Source organism: Cricetulus griseus, chromosome 5 (genome assembly GCF_003668045.3).
Source record: "Cricetulus griseus strain 17A/GY chromosome 5, alternate assembly CriGri-PICRH-1.0, whole genome shotgun sequence".
Classification (NCBI taxonomy): Eukaryota; Metazoa; Chordata; class Mammalia; order Rodentia; family Cricetidae; genus Cricetulus; species Cricetulus griseus.
In genome coordinates this window covers 46,057,960-46,075,511 of record NC_048598.1, presented here as the reverse complement: position 1 = coordinate 46,075,511, position 17,552 = coordinate 46,057,960, and the positions used below count along the sequence as shown (strand labels likewise).

The following is a 17,552-nucleotide window of genomic DNA, read 5'->3' as shown; positions in this document are numbered from 1 at the left end:
GTAACCCAATCACAAAAAGATAAACATGGTATGTACTCACTCATTTTTTATTTTTAGGCATAGAGCAAAGGATCACTAGCCTACATTCCACACTTCCAGAGGAGCTAGGAAACAAGAAGCCCAAGAGAAGATTGCATAGTCCCTCGAAGAAGGTGATGGAGACAAGAACCCCTGACCAAATTGGAGCCTGGGGGCAGGGAGAGGAAGGAGATCCTTCATCCAGTTGCTGTTCGAAGCAGAAACAGACACCCACTGAACCATACTACTGGAATTCAGTTGTGGAGAGGGAGGAGGGTTGAGCAAAGGAGCCAAGACAGGGATGGGGAGACCTGCAGAAACAGTGGACCTGACCTATTGATATAATGGATACCCTAGTCATAAAGCTGGTGAATCAGCATTGGACCAAACCAAATCCTCTGAATGTGGGATACCAGCTAGGAGTCCAAGACAGTCTTTGGGTCCTCTAACAGAGGAGCCAGTCTTTATCCCTAGAGCACAAATGGACCTTGGGAGCCCATTCCCTATGGAGGGATACTATTGCAGCCCAGATACAGCAAGGAGGGTCTAGACCCTCCCTCAAACAATATGACAGACTTTGAAGGTCTTGGTAGAGGGCCTCAGTATCCCTGGGGAGGAGTTGGGGATGGGTTGGGGTGGGTTGGGTGAGGAACATGGGAGAATGGGAGGGCGAGGGAATCGGGGGATGGATATATAAATATAAGTAATTAAAATAATTAAAAAAATGAAAAAATGGAGAATAAAACAAAGAATCAATTGAGCAAAAAGTTGGTTCATGTTGTAGTTTTATCTTTGTTTTGGTGTTAGGATAGTGTTATCTGTATAAAATGACTTGGGAATAAATTCTCCAGGGAAGCTATCTAGTCTAGTACTTTTCTTTGTTGAGAAGTTTTGGTTACCTGCTTACTTTCATTTTTTTGTAATTCATTTTTTACATATTTTAAAATTTTGTCATAATTTATTCTTGTAGGTTGTGTGCTTCTAGGAGTGGATTCATTTCTAATGTTTTACATTTATTTTCATAGGCCTGTTTATTTATTTATTTATTTATTTATTTATTTATTCATTCATTTCAAGGTCCTATTTGTATCTGTGACATCAGGTAGAATTCCCCCTTTTTCATTACTGATATTGTTGATTCCTTTTTCTCCTTAGTCTATCTGACTAAGCCCTTGACAATTTGACAAAGATGTTAATACACAATTCTCAGGTTTGATTTTCTTTGTTGTTCTATATCTTTTCTTATTTCTGTCCTAATATGTACCATCCCCTTCTTTCTTCTAACCTTATCATTTCCTTAAGGTTTAAGGTCAAGTGGTTGCTTTGAGATTTGTTTCAGGTATAGACATTCTTTAATGTAATCTTCCCTGTGTGCTTCTACTGCCTATTGTATGCTTGGAGTTCTGCATTCCCATTTGTCTCAAGACGTTTTTAATATCTAGGATTAATTACTCAATGCATTTTTTAGTATACCCATATTTATCAGTTTTGGTGATTTCCTTTTGCTATTGGTTTCCAACTTATTTCATTATGGACAGAAAGGATGCTTCATAGTATTTATCTCTTCATAAATTTGTTAATATTTGTCTTGTGGTCTGTGGTGTCTCAGAAAACATCTGTATGAACTTGGGTGTGGTTGTTCTATAATACTCTTCATTCAGTTCATCGTTGTTTACGGATCTTCTCTCTGGCCTATTTATTTGTTATTGAATGTGGGAAACTTCGATCTTCCTTTTTATTATGCCACGTTTATTTATCCTCTTAATCTATCAGGTTTTGAATACTACATTTGGTTTCCTGCTAGAGTGTGACAGAGTGTACTTTCCTAGTGATATGACACTTCATCATTATGTATCACCTTTTTTTTTTTTTCTTTTTTCTTTCAGAAAGAAAATTATTTTACAGGTCAATCCCAGGTTCCTCTCCCTCCCCTCCTCCCCTGCCCCCCCACAACTAACGCTCTACCCATTCCATACTCTTTCTGCTTCCCAGGAATGGTGAGGCCTTGCATAGGGGGGTCTTCAAAGTCTGTCATATTCTTTGGGATAGAGCCTAGGCCAACCCCCTTGTGTCTAGGCTCAGAGAGTATCCCTCTATGTGGGATGGGTTCCTAAAGTCCATTCCTATGGTAGTGGTAAGTACTGATCCACTACAAGAAGCCCCATAGATTTCCAAGGTCTCCTCACTGACACCCATATTCAGGGGATCTGGAACCCTTTGATCATCAGTCCTCCTTCTCTGCATCTGGATTTCAGTTCTGTTCAAGGTGTCTGCTTCTACTTCCACCAGCTGCTGAATGAGGGCTATGCGATGGCATATGACTTAGTCATCAATCTCATTATCAGGAGAGGGCAATTAAGGTAGCCTCTCCTCTGTTGCTTAGACTGTTAGTTGGTGTCATCTTTGTAGCACTCTAGACATTTCCCTCATTCCTGATTTCTCTTTAAACTTATAATGTCTTCCTCTATTATATTATCTTATCTTGCTCTCTTTTGTTCTTCCCCAAACTCAACCTTCTGCCCCATCATGTCCTACTCTTCTCCCCTTCTCATTCTCCTAGTTCCCTCCCCACTCCCCCATGCTCCCAATTTGCTCAGGAGATCTTGTCCCTTTCTGCTTCTCCAGGGGACCATGTATGTCTCTCTTAGGGTCCTCCTTGTTTACTAGCAGGCTCGAAATCCTTTACTCTGTCTAAAAATCTACATATGAGTGAGTACATACAATGCCTGTCTTTTTGTGACTGCATTACCTCGCTCAGAATGGTTTCTTCTAGTTCCATCCATTTTCCTGTGAATTTCAAAATTCCATTGCCTTGTTTTCCCACTGAGTAGTACTCCACTGTGTAAATGTACCACATTTTTTTCTATCCATTCTTCAGTTGAGGGGCATCTAGGTTGTTTCTAGGTTCTAGCTATTACAAATAATGCTGCTATAAACATAGTTGAACAGATGTCCTTGTTGTAGGAATGTGCTTCTTTTGGGTATATTCCTAAGAGTGGAATTGCTGGATCTTGTGGTAGACTAATTCTCATTTTCCTGAGGAATTGCCATACAGATTTCCAAAGTGGCTATATGAGTTGGCACTCCCACCAGCAGTGGAGGAGTGTTCCCCTTTCTCCACAACCTCTCCAGCATAAACTGCCATTGGTGTTTTTGATTTTAGCCATTCTGACAGGTGTAAGAAGGTATCTCAGAGTTGTTTTGATTTGAATTTCTCTGATGGCTAAGGATGTTGAACACTTTCTTATGTGTGTTTCAGCCATTTTAGATTCATCTGTTGAGAATTGTCTATTTTGTTCTGTACCCCACTTTTTAATTGGATTATTTGGTGTTTTGGAGACTAGCTTCTTGAGTTCTTTGTAAATTTTGGAGATCAGCCCTCTGTCAGATGTGGGGTTGGTGAATATCTTTTCCCAATCCGTGGGCTGTTGTTTTGTCTTGTTGACTGTGTCCTTTGCCTTACAGAAGCTTCTCAGTTTCAGGAGATCCCTTTAATTGTGGATCTCAGTGTCTATGCTACTGGTATTATGTTCAGGAAGCAGTCTCCTGTACCAATTGTTTCAGGGTATTTATTGCTTTCTCTTTTAATAAGTTCAGTGTGGCTGAGTTTATGTTGAGGTCTTTGATCCATTTTGACTTAAATTTTGTGCATGGTGATAGACATGGATCTATCTGCAGTCTTCTACATGCTGGCATCCAGTTATGCCAGCACCATTTGTTGAAGATGCTTTTTTTATTCCATTGTATAGCTTTGGCTTCTTTGACAAAAATCAGGCATTCTTAGGTATGCAGGGTAATATCAGGGTTTTCAACTCGATTCCATGTCTCTTTTTGTGGCAATACCAATCTGTTTTCAGGACTATAGCTCTATAATAGAGCTTGAAATCCGGGATGGTGATGCCTCTGGAAGTTCTTTTATTGTACAGGGTTGTTTTGGCTATCCTGGGCCTTTTGTTTTTTCCATATAAAGTTGAGAATTGTTTTTTCAAGTTCTGTGAAGAATTGTGCTGAGATTTTGATGGGGATTACATTGAATCTGTAAAGTGCTTTTGGCAAGATTGCCATTTTTACTATGTTGATCATACCTATCAAAGAGCATGGGAGATCCTTCCATTTTCTGGTATCTTCTTTAATTTCTTTCTTTAAAGACTCAAGATTCTTATGATATCGGTCTTTCACTTTTTTTGTTTTTTTTTTTTTGGGGGGGCAGGATTTCTCTGTGTAGCTTTGGAACCTATCCGGGCACTAGCTCTGGAGACTAGGCTGGCCTTGAACTCACAGAGATCCACCTGCCTCTGCCTCCAGAGTGCTGGGATTAAAGGCGTGCATGCGCCACCAATGCTCTGCGGTCTTTCACTTTTTTGGTTAGCGTTACCCCAAGGTATTTTATGTTGTTTGTGGCAATTGTAAAGGGTGATATTTCTCTGATTTCTTTCTCAGCACATTTATCATCCATATATAGTAGGGCTACTGATTTATTTTAGTTAATTTTGTATCCTGCCACTTTGCTAAAGGTGTTTATCAGCTGTAGGAGTTCCCTGGTAGAGTTTTTCGGTTCACTTATGTAGACTATCATATCATCTGCAAACAGTGAAAGCTTGAATTCTTCCTTTCCAATTTGTTTCCCCTTGATCTCCTTTTCTTGTCTTATTGCTCTAACTAGAACTTCAAGAACAATATTGGAGAGATATGGAGAGAGTGGATAGCCTTGTCTTGTTCCTGACTTTAGAGGGATAGCTTTGGGTTTTTCTCCATTTAGTGAGATGTTGGCTGTTGGCTTACTGTATATTGTTTTTATTATGTTCAGGTATGTTCCGTTATTCCTGATCTCTCTAGGACCTTTATCATGAAGGGATGTTGGATTTTGTCAAAGGCTTTTTCGGCCTCTAGTAAGATGATCATGTGTTTTTTAATTCTTCAGTTGGTTTATATGGTGGATTACATTGGCAGATTTTCGAATGTTGAACCAGCCCTGCATCCCAGGGATGAAGCCTGTTTGATCATGGTGGATGATTTTTCTGATATGTTCTTGGATTCAGTTTTCCAATATTTTATTGAGTATTTTTGCATCTATGTTCATGAGGGATATTGGTCTATAGTTCTCTTTCTTAGTTGTATCTTTGTGTGGCTTGAATACCAAGGTAATAGTAGCCTCATAAAAAAGTTTGGCAATGAACCTTCTGCTTCTGTTGTGTGGAACAATTTGAGGAGTATGATATTAACTCTTCTTTGAATTTCTGGTAGAATTCTGCACTGAAGCCATCTGGTCTTGGGGTTTTTTTGGTTAGGAGACTTTTGATGACTACTTCTATTTCCTTAGAGTTTATAGGTCTGTTTAAGTTGCTTATCTGTTCTTGATTCAATTTTGGTAAGTGATATCTGTCCAGAAAATTGTCCATTGCCTTTAAATTTTCAAATTTTGTGGAGTACAGGTATTCAAAGTATGACCTGAAGATTCTCTGGATTTCCTCAGTATCCATTGTTATGTCCCCTTTTCATTTTTGATTTTGTTAATTTGCATGTTCTCTCTCTGCCTTTTGGTTAGTTTGGATAAAGGTTTGTCTATCTTGTTGATTGTCTCGAAGAACCAAATCTTTGTTACATTTTTTTCCATTTGTTCTAGAGCTTTCAGCTGTGATGTCAACTCTCTGGTGTGAGTATTCTCTAGTTTCTTCATGTGAGCACTCAGAGCTATGAACTTTCCTCGTAGTATTGTTTTCAAAGTGTCCCATAAGTTTAGGTATGTTGTGTCTTCATTTTCATTGTATTATAGGAAGTCTTTAATTTCTGGGGTCTGATGGGTCTCATGGTGGGTGCAGGCAGGTCTGAGGCACTTGCTCTCCAGATGGGAGAGAGAAGGACTGGCACAGAGATGTCAGCAGACTCTGGGTTTCTTGGTCCTCAGAGGCTGAGTCGACCTGCCTGCAGACCCTTGAGCAGGAGTTCCCAGAGTGTCGGGCTGAAGTTGAGCCCAATGCAGGGGCCAAAGCAGCTCACTTCTGCACTCTGTGGTGGTCAGAATAGCCTAGCAATCTCAGCAGAGTCAGGGTCCCTGGGTATTCAGGGACTGATTCAGTTTGCCTGCAGACCCCGGGGTGGGATTTCCCAGCTGTATCATCTTGTTTTATGTGACAGTTTAAAATCAAATTGTATTTCATCTGATGTAAAAAGAGCCCTTCCTGCTCTTATTCATGTTCCTGTGTAATAGTAAAGTTGCTTTTCTCTTGATACTTGCAATCTGCTTTTGATTTTGAATTTCAGGAGTTTATTAATGTCAATGAATACAGGGACTTTTTGTGTTAATTTTAGTTGGTATGCTCCAAGCTTAAGTTTGATGGTCTATTTTCTTTCTCAGAGTTGGGAAATTTGGGTCATTGTCTTTTCCAATAAGCTCTCTGCTCCATTTTTATCCTCTCTTTTTCTATTTTTGGGAATTCTACAATGTTCATTTTAGCAAACTTCATGGTGTTCTGTAACCTTCATTGGGTCTCTTCATTTTTCTTTATTATTTTCCTTTTCATTTCTCTGCTTCATAACTTATCTGTCTTAGAGATTCTTCTGGTTGTTGGAGGATATTACTGATTGTATCTTGGGTACTTTTAATTATATATATATTCAGGTCCAGGATATCTATTTGAAAACTTTGGAGGTTCTTTAGTGAAGTCACCTGGTCCTGTGTATTTAATAGTTCTATATATTGTGAGTCTCACTTTGTTGTTGTGTACTTTTTATGGTTATACTTGCTTGTCTATTTGTCCTCTCTTGAATCATCAAGATGATGGTGATTTGAATTCTTTCTCAAATGAGTCTTATGCATCCATTTCTTTAGGGTTGTTTTCTAGATATTTATTGTTGATTTTTTAAAATCTAAAATTTTAATTGGTTCCTTAAGAATTTAATACATGTATACTATATATTTTGGTCATATTGACCTCATATTCCTCTCTTAACTCCTCTAAAACCCTAAGAACCATCATTATGCTTCCATTCACTCTCAAATTCATGTACATTTAAAAAATACCTTATTGAATCCAATTGATGCTGTACACACACACACAGGTATGGTGACACCCAGAGGGGCATGATCTTGCTTGGATCATTTTGTTTCCAACAGTTCTGGTGAGATAGCTATTTCCCATTGAACAGTCAGCGTGGGTCCCTAAGAATGCCAAGATCTACTGATGGGGCACCTTAATGATTATTTTTAAAGCAAAATATGAGAGTTACCTACAGACTGTAGCTTTCAGCCTTCATTTTGACTATTCTGCCTCAGCCACAGAAGTCATGCTGCCTCCTTTTATCTGCTAATTTGAGATTTTTTAACATTCTCTTTATTGTCTTGTGACTCCAATCTTTTTTTATAGTTAACAATTGTTTCTTTTTTTCCAGAGGAAGAGTTTATTCATCTGCATCTTCTTTTTTTACACACCAATCTTTTTCTCAGAAAAAATTTCACTCCAACTGTAACATTTTATCTCTCCAGCTCTATACTTATTTATTAATTTATTTATTTTTATTTTAATTTTTTTCAAAGCCAAACTTTGTATCCAGTTTTATTAAAGGTACTTTCCATAAACAGTCATGGTATTTCAGGCAGGACATGGGCAGACAATCAGTAACAGTTTACAAGAACTTCCAGACTCCCTTCTTGTATGGACTACCAAAATCAGAAAGCCACTGTAAAATCCATTGAAGTCTTCATTCAATGCTTTGAAAAGGGGAAGAGCTTAGAGTGAGGGTTGATATTTCACATTAAGGATGTTGTTTAACAACTTTTCACAAGTTGACCCTGACTTTCAGGAAAGGAAATGAAAATGGCAGAATTACCAATCGAAAGATCCACAATCTTGATCTTGTATATAAAAGGAACTGCTGCTCTTTTGAGGGTATCATTTTCACTGCAAAGTCCAGATTATCCAGTAGACCAGCAAAACCATTTTTAGAGTCAGGTTCCAACAGGTCTCTGGTTTTAAGGGAGTTAAGTCTATGTTGATGGTACAGGGGGAAGAGGTTAGAAGAATGAATTTAGAGTTTTGCACACAAGGCATTCTGTGGCATGGTGGCCACATATCTCAACACCATGACGTCTCTCTTGAGCCAAGAGGAGACTTTCTAAATCGTCAAGAAAAGATGTTTTCCACCATCAGTTAATCCAGCTTAGGAGATATTTTGTTAGTGACACATGTTCCTCCACCCTCCAAAATAAATAAAATAGATAATGAAGTGTTCTGTGTGGTAACAACATAGCTTTAAAAAAAGTAAAACAAAATTCCGCATTTTAGTAAAACTTGATAAAAAATAGTATTTGAAACTGTACAGTCACCAGAAATACAGTTAGCGAAAATACACACACTTCACTTGGCATCTCTGGCACCTTCAGCTTTTTGCGCCTGTTTTGTTTTGGCGTCTCCATTTTCTGCAGGGTTACTTGCATCCTTGCCAGCATCCGCTTTCCCCTTCTTCCCCTTGGCTCTCCCTTCTTTGCAGGTTGTCTCTTGAGGCTTGGGCTCTGGCTTTGGAGGAGCAGGTTTAGCAGACAACATTGCAGATCTCTGTGGCTCGTCCTTCACCTTGGCTTTATCTCCTTTAGTATCCCCTTCACCCTTTCTTTGGGGGAATGGCGACGGGGACGTTGGCGCTGAATTTGGGGATACAGCGGTGCCCGAGTTTGGTCGATCCAGGGGTCATTCTCGCTTCTTCACACTGCTCCTATTTGTTTATTTTTAAAGCACTATAACTGGAGTTCTAGGCCAGAGACCTGACTCCGAAACCTCTAATAAACCAGCTTGGCCACTGGCATCACAGAAGGCAATTGGAAGTAATGGAGAAAAGGGAGGAAAGGATTTTCATCAACAAGTCTATTTAGAGAAAATGGAGATTAAGTATTTTGCTCTACGTTCTCTAAGAGTCTGCCAAATGCTTTAGCTATGGAGAAATGGGGCAGGTTAAGCGCTTCCTTGTTTATCAGTCTTGGTCAAACTGCGGGTGGTAATTGGCTGAATTGTGGTTCTGCAAGATGCCTCTAGAGAAGTCCTAATTACTGGAGAGAACTATCTAGTTTCCTCAAGATGAATGCCTCTGTCTACAGATGACTTTATCAATGAATGTTCTTCTCAGGCTCTACAGTTCTTAGAATTAAAGGGAACCGAGCTTTAAAACATTGAGGAGAAACCTCTAGCAGCTTTTTTATGGGGTCTAGAACAGGACATCTTAAAAGTACCTAGCCTAAAGTTCAATAAGCTAGGTACTCTTATCTCTGTGCCTTCAGCCTTGAAGTTGAATGCCATAGGCTAGTTATCATCAGTTTTAGGCAGCACTCTGTGAATGATTAAGATGTCTGTGTGCAGAGTTTAGCCAAGATCTGACACAAAGGGAAGGAGCCCAATGTAAAATAAAGGAAGGTATGTGAGGTACTTATCCTACTTCTGGTAATTTACAAGCCTATGTGAAGACCTTGCTTTTTTGTACAAGCACTTTCTAAATCTACATTCTGGCTTCTTGGTTGTTCTCTGAGTTTGCTGATGATTTTATTGATCCATAACTAGATAGTATCTGATTGAAAATGCCCTTTATGATCTTGCCTTCCTTTCACCTATTTTTTTTTAAATGTAGTTTTAGAGGATCAAAACCATAGAATTAACTTGATCATCATGGAGAAGACTGTCAAATTATAGTATATATTGAAGGGACCAGCTCCCCATTTTGGCAGCCATAACAGCCGAACACCTGCTTGTCTGACCTTACTTTGGTCACTAAGAGGTCAGATGCCTGCCTCGTGGCAAGGAACCAATCAGAAGTTAGCTGGTGGTACTATGCTTTATGGTTCTGGGTGTGCACAGCAATGACTCGAAGATCATAGCAACCACCCTGGGAGGGCCTATGGGCCATAACAACCAGTTGACCAATCAACACAGGGCAAACCCTCCAAGCCTGAAGGCACACCAATCTTGAGCCTGTGTGTAGCCCTAGACACTCCCCTCACGCTGCCCTATAAGATCTCTATGCAGATGCTTCGAGCTGTCTTTTCCTAGCCATCCGCCATGGTGGATGGATGAAAGACCCGAGCTAACATGGGGTTAGCTCGTTAAACAACTATAATAAAGCCTCGTGCAGTTTGCATCAAGCTTTCGAATTTGCCTGGTGATTGGGGTGACCTCGGTCCTGGCCTGAGATCCTGGAAGCCTGAGCTTCCGGTGGTCTTACATTATGAATATAAATATTGTGTGCCCAGATTCCTGAATCACAAAAGAACCCATCAACAAGGAGACAACTAACCGAATGCAAGGACAAAGATTTCTTTACGAGCCGCAGCAAGGTCCCTATTTATTCGGGAACAAATGGAGTACCTACTTTTGACTGAGGGGTGTTTTTATAAGGCAAAATTGTAAGTCTGGAAGTCCCAAAATTACAAAACTTCCGTGGTTACCCAGGACAGGACAATGGTTGTATGCTTTAGGCAAGGCACAATCAAACAGGATGCTGCAGAGGAAATGAGTTTGTTAATTGTCTCCTGGGCTGGGGATTTCTACAACTGATGATTATCTGATCCTCTTTGAACTAAAGGAATGTTGACACCACTCTAGGGTATGATATCTGGTTTAAGGGCTTGAGTCCTGTGGACCTATGTTTAACCTTGTCTGCTGGCCTGCCTTTTGGGAACTTAGAGTTTTCTATTTGGGCTTTAGAGTCTGGGTTTTAGACTTTTATTAATTTTCCCCTTTCAATATTAAACTTAAGGTCATAGTGGCAGAATTAAAAAAAAAACCTGCAAAACCTGTACTATATTTTATTCCTTGTAACTGGTAAAGTCCTTATAGAAGTATCTTTCTCTTTTGAAGTCTCTTCTTGTTTGTAGCCATTTCTGTCTAGTCATTGATGCGTTTCTTCTCTCTTTCTCTTTCCCCCATCTCTCTCTGGCTTTCTCCCTCCTTTGTTCTCATTTCCCCTGCATTTGTCACATAGACACACTCTCGCCTATCCACTTCACTTACATTTTGTCTTGAAAGATTGTAATTAGTTACATCTGGCAAATTTCTCAACTATCATGTGTGTTCCTAGTACTAAACGAATGTGGAAAGAACTTGGGAAATGAATGATAATGTCAGAAAGGAAAAGTAACAGCCCTTGGACACAGTCATTTCCTATAAGTCCTATTTGCTTGTTTCTCTGACTAATGAATGCAGTGTGGAGAGTTTTCACATTCCAGTAGCAACCTAGATGCAAACCCTTTTGCAGTAGGCCTTGAGTAAGAATGAAATCCAGCCTTCCTTCATTTTAAATGCAAATATTGGAAACTAAGTGGGACAAGTTTGTCAGGTGGAGGGGCAAGTTTCGGGGCACAACAGAAAGCTGTCACTGTGAATGGGAGGCACAACATCTTAGTCATTTATTAAAATCAATCAGAAGAGGCAGACTAAGCTCTGCAGTTTGATTTTGATCAGAGACAAAGAACACAAACTGATAAACCATAGTTATAAAGATGCTGGAAAGCACTAAACAAGGGAAAGGATTCCTACAGCCATCACTTTCTAGAATATTTTCTCAGTTAGAGAAAAAGAGTAAAATTTTTAGTGTGAAATCTAAAAATTATACAGTGAGTTCTGATTTGCATTCAGTTGTACATCTTAGATTTTGTGATGACAATTTTACACTCATCTTTTCCCTCAGGTTGAAGGACCAAAAATTCAAATTAAAAAAGTTTAAAAACTTAGGGAACCTCTAATGATAAAGGAAAATTTAACTCCTTAAATCAGGAGTGCCATGACTGGATCCTGATCCCCAGCTCTCAGAGAAGGAGAGGTAGCTGTCCACCACTCCTGTCAACATTCCTTTGCTTATTGCTGGTCATAAAGATCCCCCAGCCCTGGGGATAACTGACAGACCCAGTGACTCTGTAACCCTACAAGCCAATGCCCTGTCTTATCTCAGTCAAATGTATCTCCCTTAAAATGTATAGTTACTAACTAACTCTGTTCTTTGTATGACCTTAAGTAACTGTGGAAACTCTGTAATTTATGGTCTCCTACCTTATGGTCTGTCCTTTTTAAAAGGTTCTCTTTTGGCTGGGTGGTATCTCATTTGCCCGCTATGCAATGAGATCCTGAAGGACCCCAGCCTAAGATGTTTTCTTTGCAAATACATGAGAACCTGAATTTATGACCTTAACAGGAAAGAGCCGTTAAGGTTGAAGTTTCCACCCTCACAAATGATTCCCAGAGATAGAGATGTAACTGCCCTGAATGACCCATGAGCCCAGAGATTGTGGTTGGCCACCTGGAACGAGCCAATCAGAACTGTTTCCGTCTCTCTCACCCCAGACCCCATCTGTTTGCAGTTTTTACCTTTAAGAAGTCCCTAGATCACAGCTCTGGGTCAAGCTCCTCTGCTCCTACGTGAGTAATGTGCTGGGTCGGGGTGCTCCTGTGGCTGAATAATAAAGCCTCTTGCTGTTTGCATCAAGTTCTCACCTCTGTCTGGTGACTGGGGTCTCTGCTCCAGTAGTCACCCCGGGGTCTCACCCCATGGGGGTCTTTCAAGGTGTATTTATTTTCCAGCTTTCCTCTGGATTTTCATAAACGAACCAAAGTAGCAAAGGCTTGGGAATATATTGAAATTCAGAGAACAAAATTAATTAGAAATCAATCCTAAATAATATCACATTACTTTAAAAGTAGAATATGCCCTCTCTCCTCTCTTGTGTATTAGGATAAAGTGTCACTGAAATTAGTTTGAGAAGTGTATGGTTAAAGAAGTGTATGCTCTGGGCAAAGATGTCCCTGCAGCTACTGCTGTGAGCTCTGTAGGGGTGGACCCCAAAGGCCCTCCTGCTCAGCAATTAGGCTTAATTGGCTAGCTGGGCTGCCTAGGAGCATAGTGGAGACACCTAATTAGTATTATGTGGTTGCTTTTGCCACCAGGGTTCTCTTTCTCTTCCTTCCATATTTAGACTTTGATCTGGATGAAAGTTTAGAGGTGAATTTTCCTTCCGGTAGTAAGAATTTTGATATGGAACTGTCCTGTAAGCGGGTCTTCTGTCTTCTACATCACGGTTGGGTTAATTCATTCTAAAGCACACATAGTATTCCTATTGAGAACCTATTCGAGAAATTACCTGGAAAGATACCTGGAAGAGTTATTTATTTATTTATTTATTTATTTACTTACTTACTTATTCCCCTCCCATGATCTCACTTTCTCAGAATACAGGAATAAGGGAATTGTCAAGATAAAGGGTAGGTGACATTTAAAGTGAAGTAGTTATAGAACATTAGTCAAACTTTGACATGATATTTAGTTGAAAAAGCAATGACATTGGAGAAAAAAGTGAATTAGACAGTTTTGCATCAGTGTGGTGAATATTTGACATGGCTGCACATGGAAATTTAGATAACAATTTTGAAGTTTCAAAATCCAGTGTTCAGACCTAGAGGCAGAGTAGGTGTGTGTGTGTGTGTGTGTGTGTGTGTGTGTGTGTGTGTGTGTTTGAGAGAGAGAGAGAAAGAGAGAGAGAGAGAGAGAAAGAAAGAGAGAGAGAGAGAGAGATTGTAAGAGTTTATCTTAACAAACAGGAAGTAAAAGTGAGGCTGATGTTCCACGGTCTCCCCTAGGGGCATTTCCCAGTGACCCAAACCCTTTTTCATAAACCAATCTGTCAGGTGTTTGACTACCTCCAGGTGACACCACTCCTCAGACAAAGCCTTCACTCAGAGCAGACCGTTGGCAGACAAACTACCCTCATACTATAGCAGATTATAAACTCAAGGTGATTTTAAATTATACAACTCATAACCATAACCACTTTTAGGGTTGTAAACGACTTGTTTGTGGTTCCAGATTACAAAAGATGTAACCCTGTCCTACAGCTCTGTGTAAACTCTTTGTTCTGGAGGAGTTCATAGCTCATATGTCAAAGAAATACAACATTTTTGTAACTATTCCTGCATTTGTGATTGCAAATATTCAATTTAGTTATCACCTAGAAGCAGAAATTTGGTTGATTTCTCATGCATTTCCACATTATAGACATTTAATTTCCTAGCACAAAATTTTGACATTGTCCCTCTAGTGCTTAAACCCTTCAGTACCTTGCTTCTTACCCCAGCACACAGAATCTTTGATTCTCTTTTACAAAGCTTTATCTGAGCTCTCCATCTCTGCCTTGGAGCTTGATGCATTCTTCCTTGAACTCTGCCCTCTTTTTTTTAGAAGGATATATCTCTTGGATTTGTTTAATTTTCGCTCTGTTGCTAAACTGTACTTTACAAAGAACAGGTATCCCATCCATGCTATTCATTTTTGAATCCCTTAGAAATTCACTCATTGTATGTCTCATAACAAGTGTTCAATAAGGGTTTCTAGAGCATGTGAATATTAATATCTGTAACTGGTGGTACATCAGCAGGCAACAAAGCAGAGCCGAAAGAAGTTCTGCCGTCTTTTGTGTGGATATCTATAATCTTGACTGCTCATGTGCTGCTTGGAAAGAGGAACAGTAAAATTTACAATGACACCATATGCCTTCAGAGTCAGCTGTAATAATGGATCAGTGAATACCTCTGTAGACAGAATACATCTGAACCATTCACTTGAACATGTTGGTGATCAGACACTGAGATCTCTTTAACTCTGGTGATCTGTCACACACACACACACACACACACACACACACACACACACACACAGAGAGAGAGAGAGAGAGAGAGAGAGAGAGAGAGAGAGAGAGAGCAGAGGAAGCAAGAGAGAGAAATAAAGGTGTACGTTTCTCTCTCTTAAACTCATCTATGCTTCCCCCTATATTTGACCTCCTTTTAGAAAATGCTTAGATGTATGAATGGGAACAGTGACTGTCTCAATCCGTGATCTTAACAACTTTGTTATTTTGCATTGTGAAGTTAAATGATTAGGTAGGTAAGTTTTAAAACTCTGAAGAAAGGAAATAATGTTAAAATAATATGTAAAATGGAAGAAATAAAAATGTATTCCAAACTGTCAAGTGTTCATTCCTCAATATTTATGTCAAATTACTGATACCATCTTGCATCTGATGGAGATTATTATTAGGGGATGGAGAACGGATAAATTCTGTAAGTGACAGCAATTAATAAGAAGAAAATTCATCCATAGTTTATGTATATTTCTGGCAATCATTTTCTTTATAACTTCTTGCTGTTGATATTTACTGCATTTAGTCCACATATGGACTGAGCTTGTGTACTTATGAGTGAGCAGATTGATAAGGAGCTGTCTTGTTCTACCTGTAGTGGAAAATATGACTATTCTGAAGACTTATAATATCTGAATTTTCTATCTCACTCTATTTACATAAAGTGATTTAAATTGACCTAGAATCTACCTTTGCTGTTTCACTGCTTGTGTCTCTTTCAAATGAGCAACATTGGTGAACTTCAGCATCATATATGTACTTTATAGAACTGCACATTGTGTGGCTTTGCTATGTTTATACAGGATGAATGTAGAATTTAAAACGACGGTTTCACAGCAAATGGTTGAGGTTGGAACTTTTCTCTTGTGACACATTTTAGATGCAATCTGTTTTACCTAAAGTATGACTTCCTTTAAACAAAAATTATATGCCCAGTCCAGGACGTTTCTCTTGTCCATTTTTACACAACTTGTTGAAAAGCCTGCAAACAAAATAATAAAAATAATAATTTTTCTCATGTTAATATGGAGAAGTCCTTCTCCAGCAAAAGACAACTACTCTTTCTTTGTTGACCATTGCCTTCTCCTCAGTGAAAGACTTTTGCAAAACAAAATTCATAATCCATAAAACAAAATTTCTCAGTATCTATCCCATAGTCTTTTAGATGAAATTCATTTTTACTCTTTGGGTGGTTGTTAGTAGATGGCTCTCCACAGGTCTATCACATTTCTGCCCATTTGGCAAGCAGAGGCTCTGACTACTTTTGTTTTTAATCTAATTCTATGCTAACAGACTTACATTACCTAAGCTCAGACTTTCTTCTTAAAGTACAAAACACCAGGCATGCAGATGTCATCTTGGCCTCTATCTGTCACTCTGTGGAAATTAGGGTTCAAAAACACTGACACTCTGGCTGCTCATTTCTGGTAACACCTATTACTCATAGCAGGACTTTTGTGTTAGGGTTAATAGTTTGTATCTCTGGTATCTCCGAAACCATGGTAGATCAACTTGTAGGATTAGAAATGGTGCAAACATCTCATGTGTCTCTCAGTGAGAGCTGAAATACTGTTTCATTTTATACTCTAGATTTAGCAAAGTAAACTCATGACAATAGTTTTCATATTATACTTAAGATTTTAAATTATTTGAGGAATATGAATAGTTACAATGATTTCAGTTCTGAGAAGCTAGTATATTTTAATATTAATTTTACAATATTTTCTATGATAATTACATTACTTGGTGGTAAAAATATTCCAGTTAAGTAAGCTACATGTTTTTTATAGATTTTTTTCTTTATATTTCCTACTGTGCCACCTATCATAGATGTGTTTCATTGGACACTGCCAACTTTCAATGTGTAGAAACAAAAGCTAGTGTTAAGAATCCAAGTGCATTATGGTGTGTTGTGCCTGGTCGTCTCAGTTCGTTTTAGTTCTTGTTTCTTCCAAGTTGTCCTTCATATTTACTTTCTTTCTCGTCTTTTTTTTTTTAACTTTCTTTCTCTCTTCTTCCCCAACCTTTTAAATCCTCAGACCACATTAACATTGTAAGAATAGCCTCTGACCTATCGTCCAGCATGTAATATAGATTATGATAGTTGGTGAGTTAGTTGCTCATAAAACATGTTGTGTGTACTATAGTATGAAAGGAATGAAAGTGAGAATCCAAATGGGGTCACGTACAGTTTACTGACAGACAAATAAGGAAATCAAAGTACTGCACTCACAGGACAGAACGAAACTGCTGCTGCTGCAGGTCCAGCCAATACACCGATGCTGTTCCATTGCAGCCCCCAAAGGGGATGCGAACCAAGTCGTGGCTCTGCTAGCACCCACACTGTCCAAGAGAGCTAGTGACCCTTAGTCCTCAGTTCTTTTTTTAAATTAATTTTTATTTAAATTAAAAAAATCTTATTTACATAACAATCCCAGTTCCCTCTTCCTCAAGACTTCCCATTCCCCCCAACATCTTCCCATCCCAACCCTATCCACTCTTCAGGGTGAGGCCTCGAATGGAGGAACAGCTGGGGAATCTGCATAAGACCAAACCAGCCCCTCCCAACATGGCTGTCCACTGGGGGCTTGGGCAGTCTACTGGGCCACTAGCAGAGGAACCAGTATTTATCCCTAGTGCATGAATAGGCTTTGGGAGCCCATTCACTATGAATGGATACTCTCTCAGCCTAGTTGCATAGTGGAGGGCCTAGGTCCTGCCCCAAATGATTTGACAGTCCTGAGTTCTTATCAGATACTCAGAGAAGACCACTCCCATAGGGCCGGCCTGCTCAATACCTTTAGTCATTTGACAGAATGGCCAAGTTACCACAACAAAGGACAGCTAAGAAACTTATATAATTGTTAGCTCA

The 17,552-nt window shown here is 39.2% G+C and overlaps 1 protein-coding gene across 1 annotated transcript; it reads right to left on the bottom strand.

Moving 5' to 3' along the window:
- Positions 1 to 8,372: 8,372 nt before the first annotated feature.
- On the bottom strand, positions 8,373 to 16,971 carry LOC100755649 (non-histone chromosomal protein HMG-17-like). Its single transcript, XM_035445825.1, has 2 exons — positions 16,914 to 16,971; positions 8,373 to 8,656 (listed from the first exon to the last, which is right to left on the bottom strand). Exons 1-2 carry the CDS (start codon positions 16,969 to 16,971, stop codon positions 8,373 to 8,375), a joined length of 342 nt encoding a protein of 113 aa, XP_035301716.1.
- Between the last annotated feature and the right edge of the window lie 581 nt (positions 16,972 to 17,552).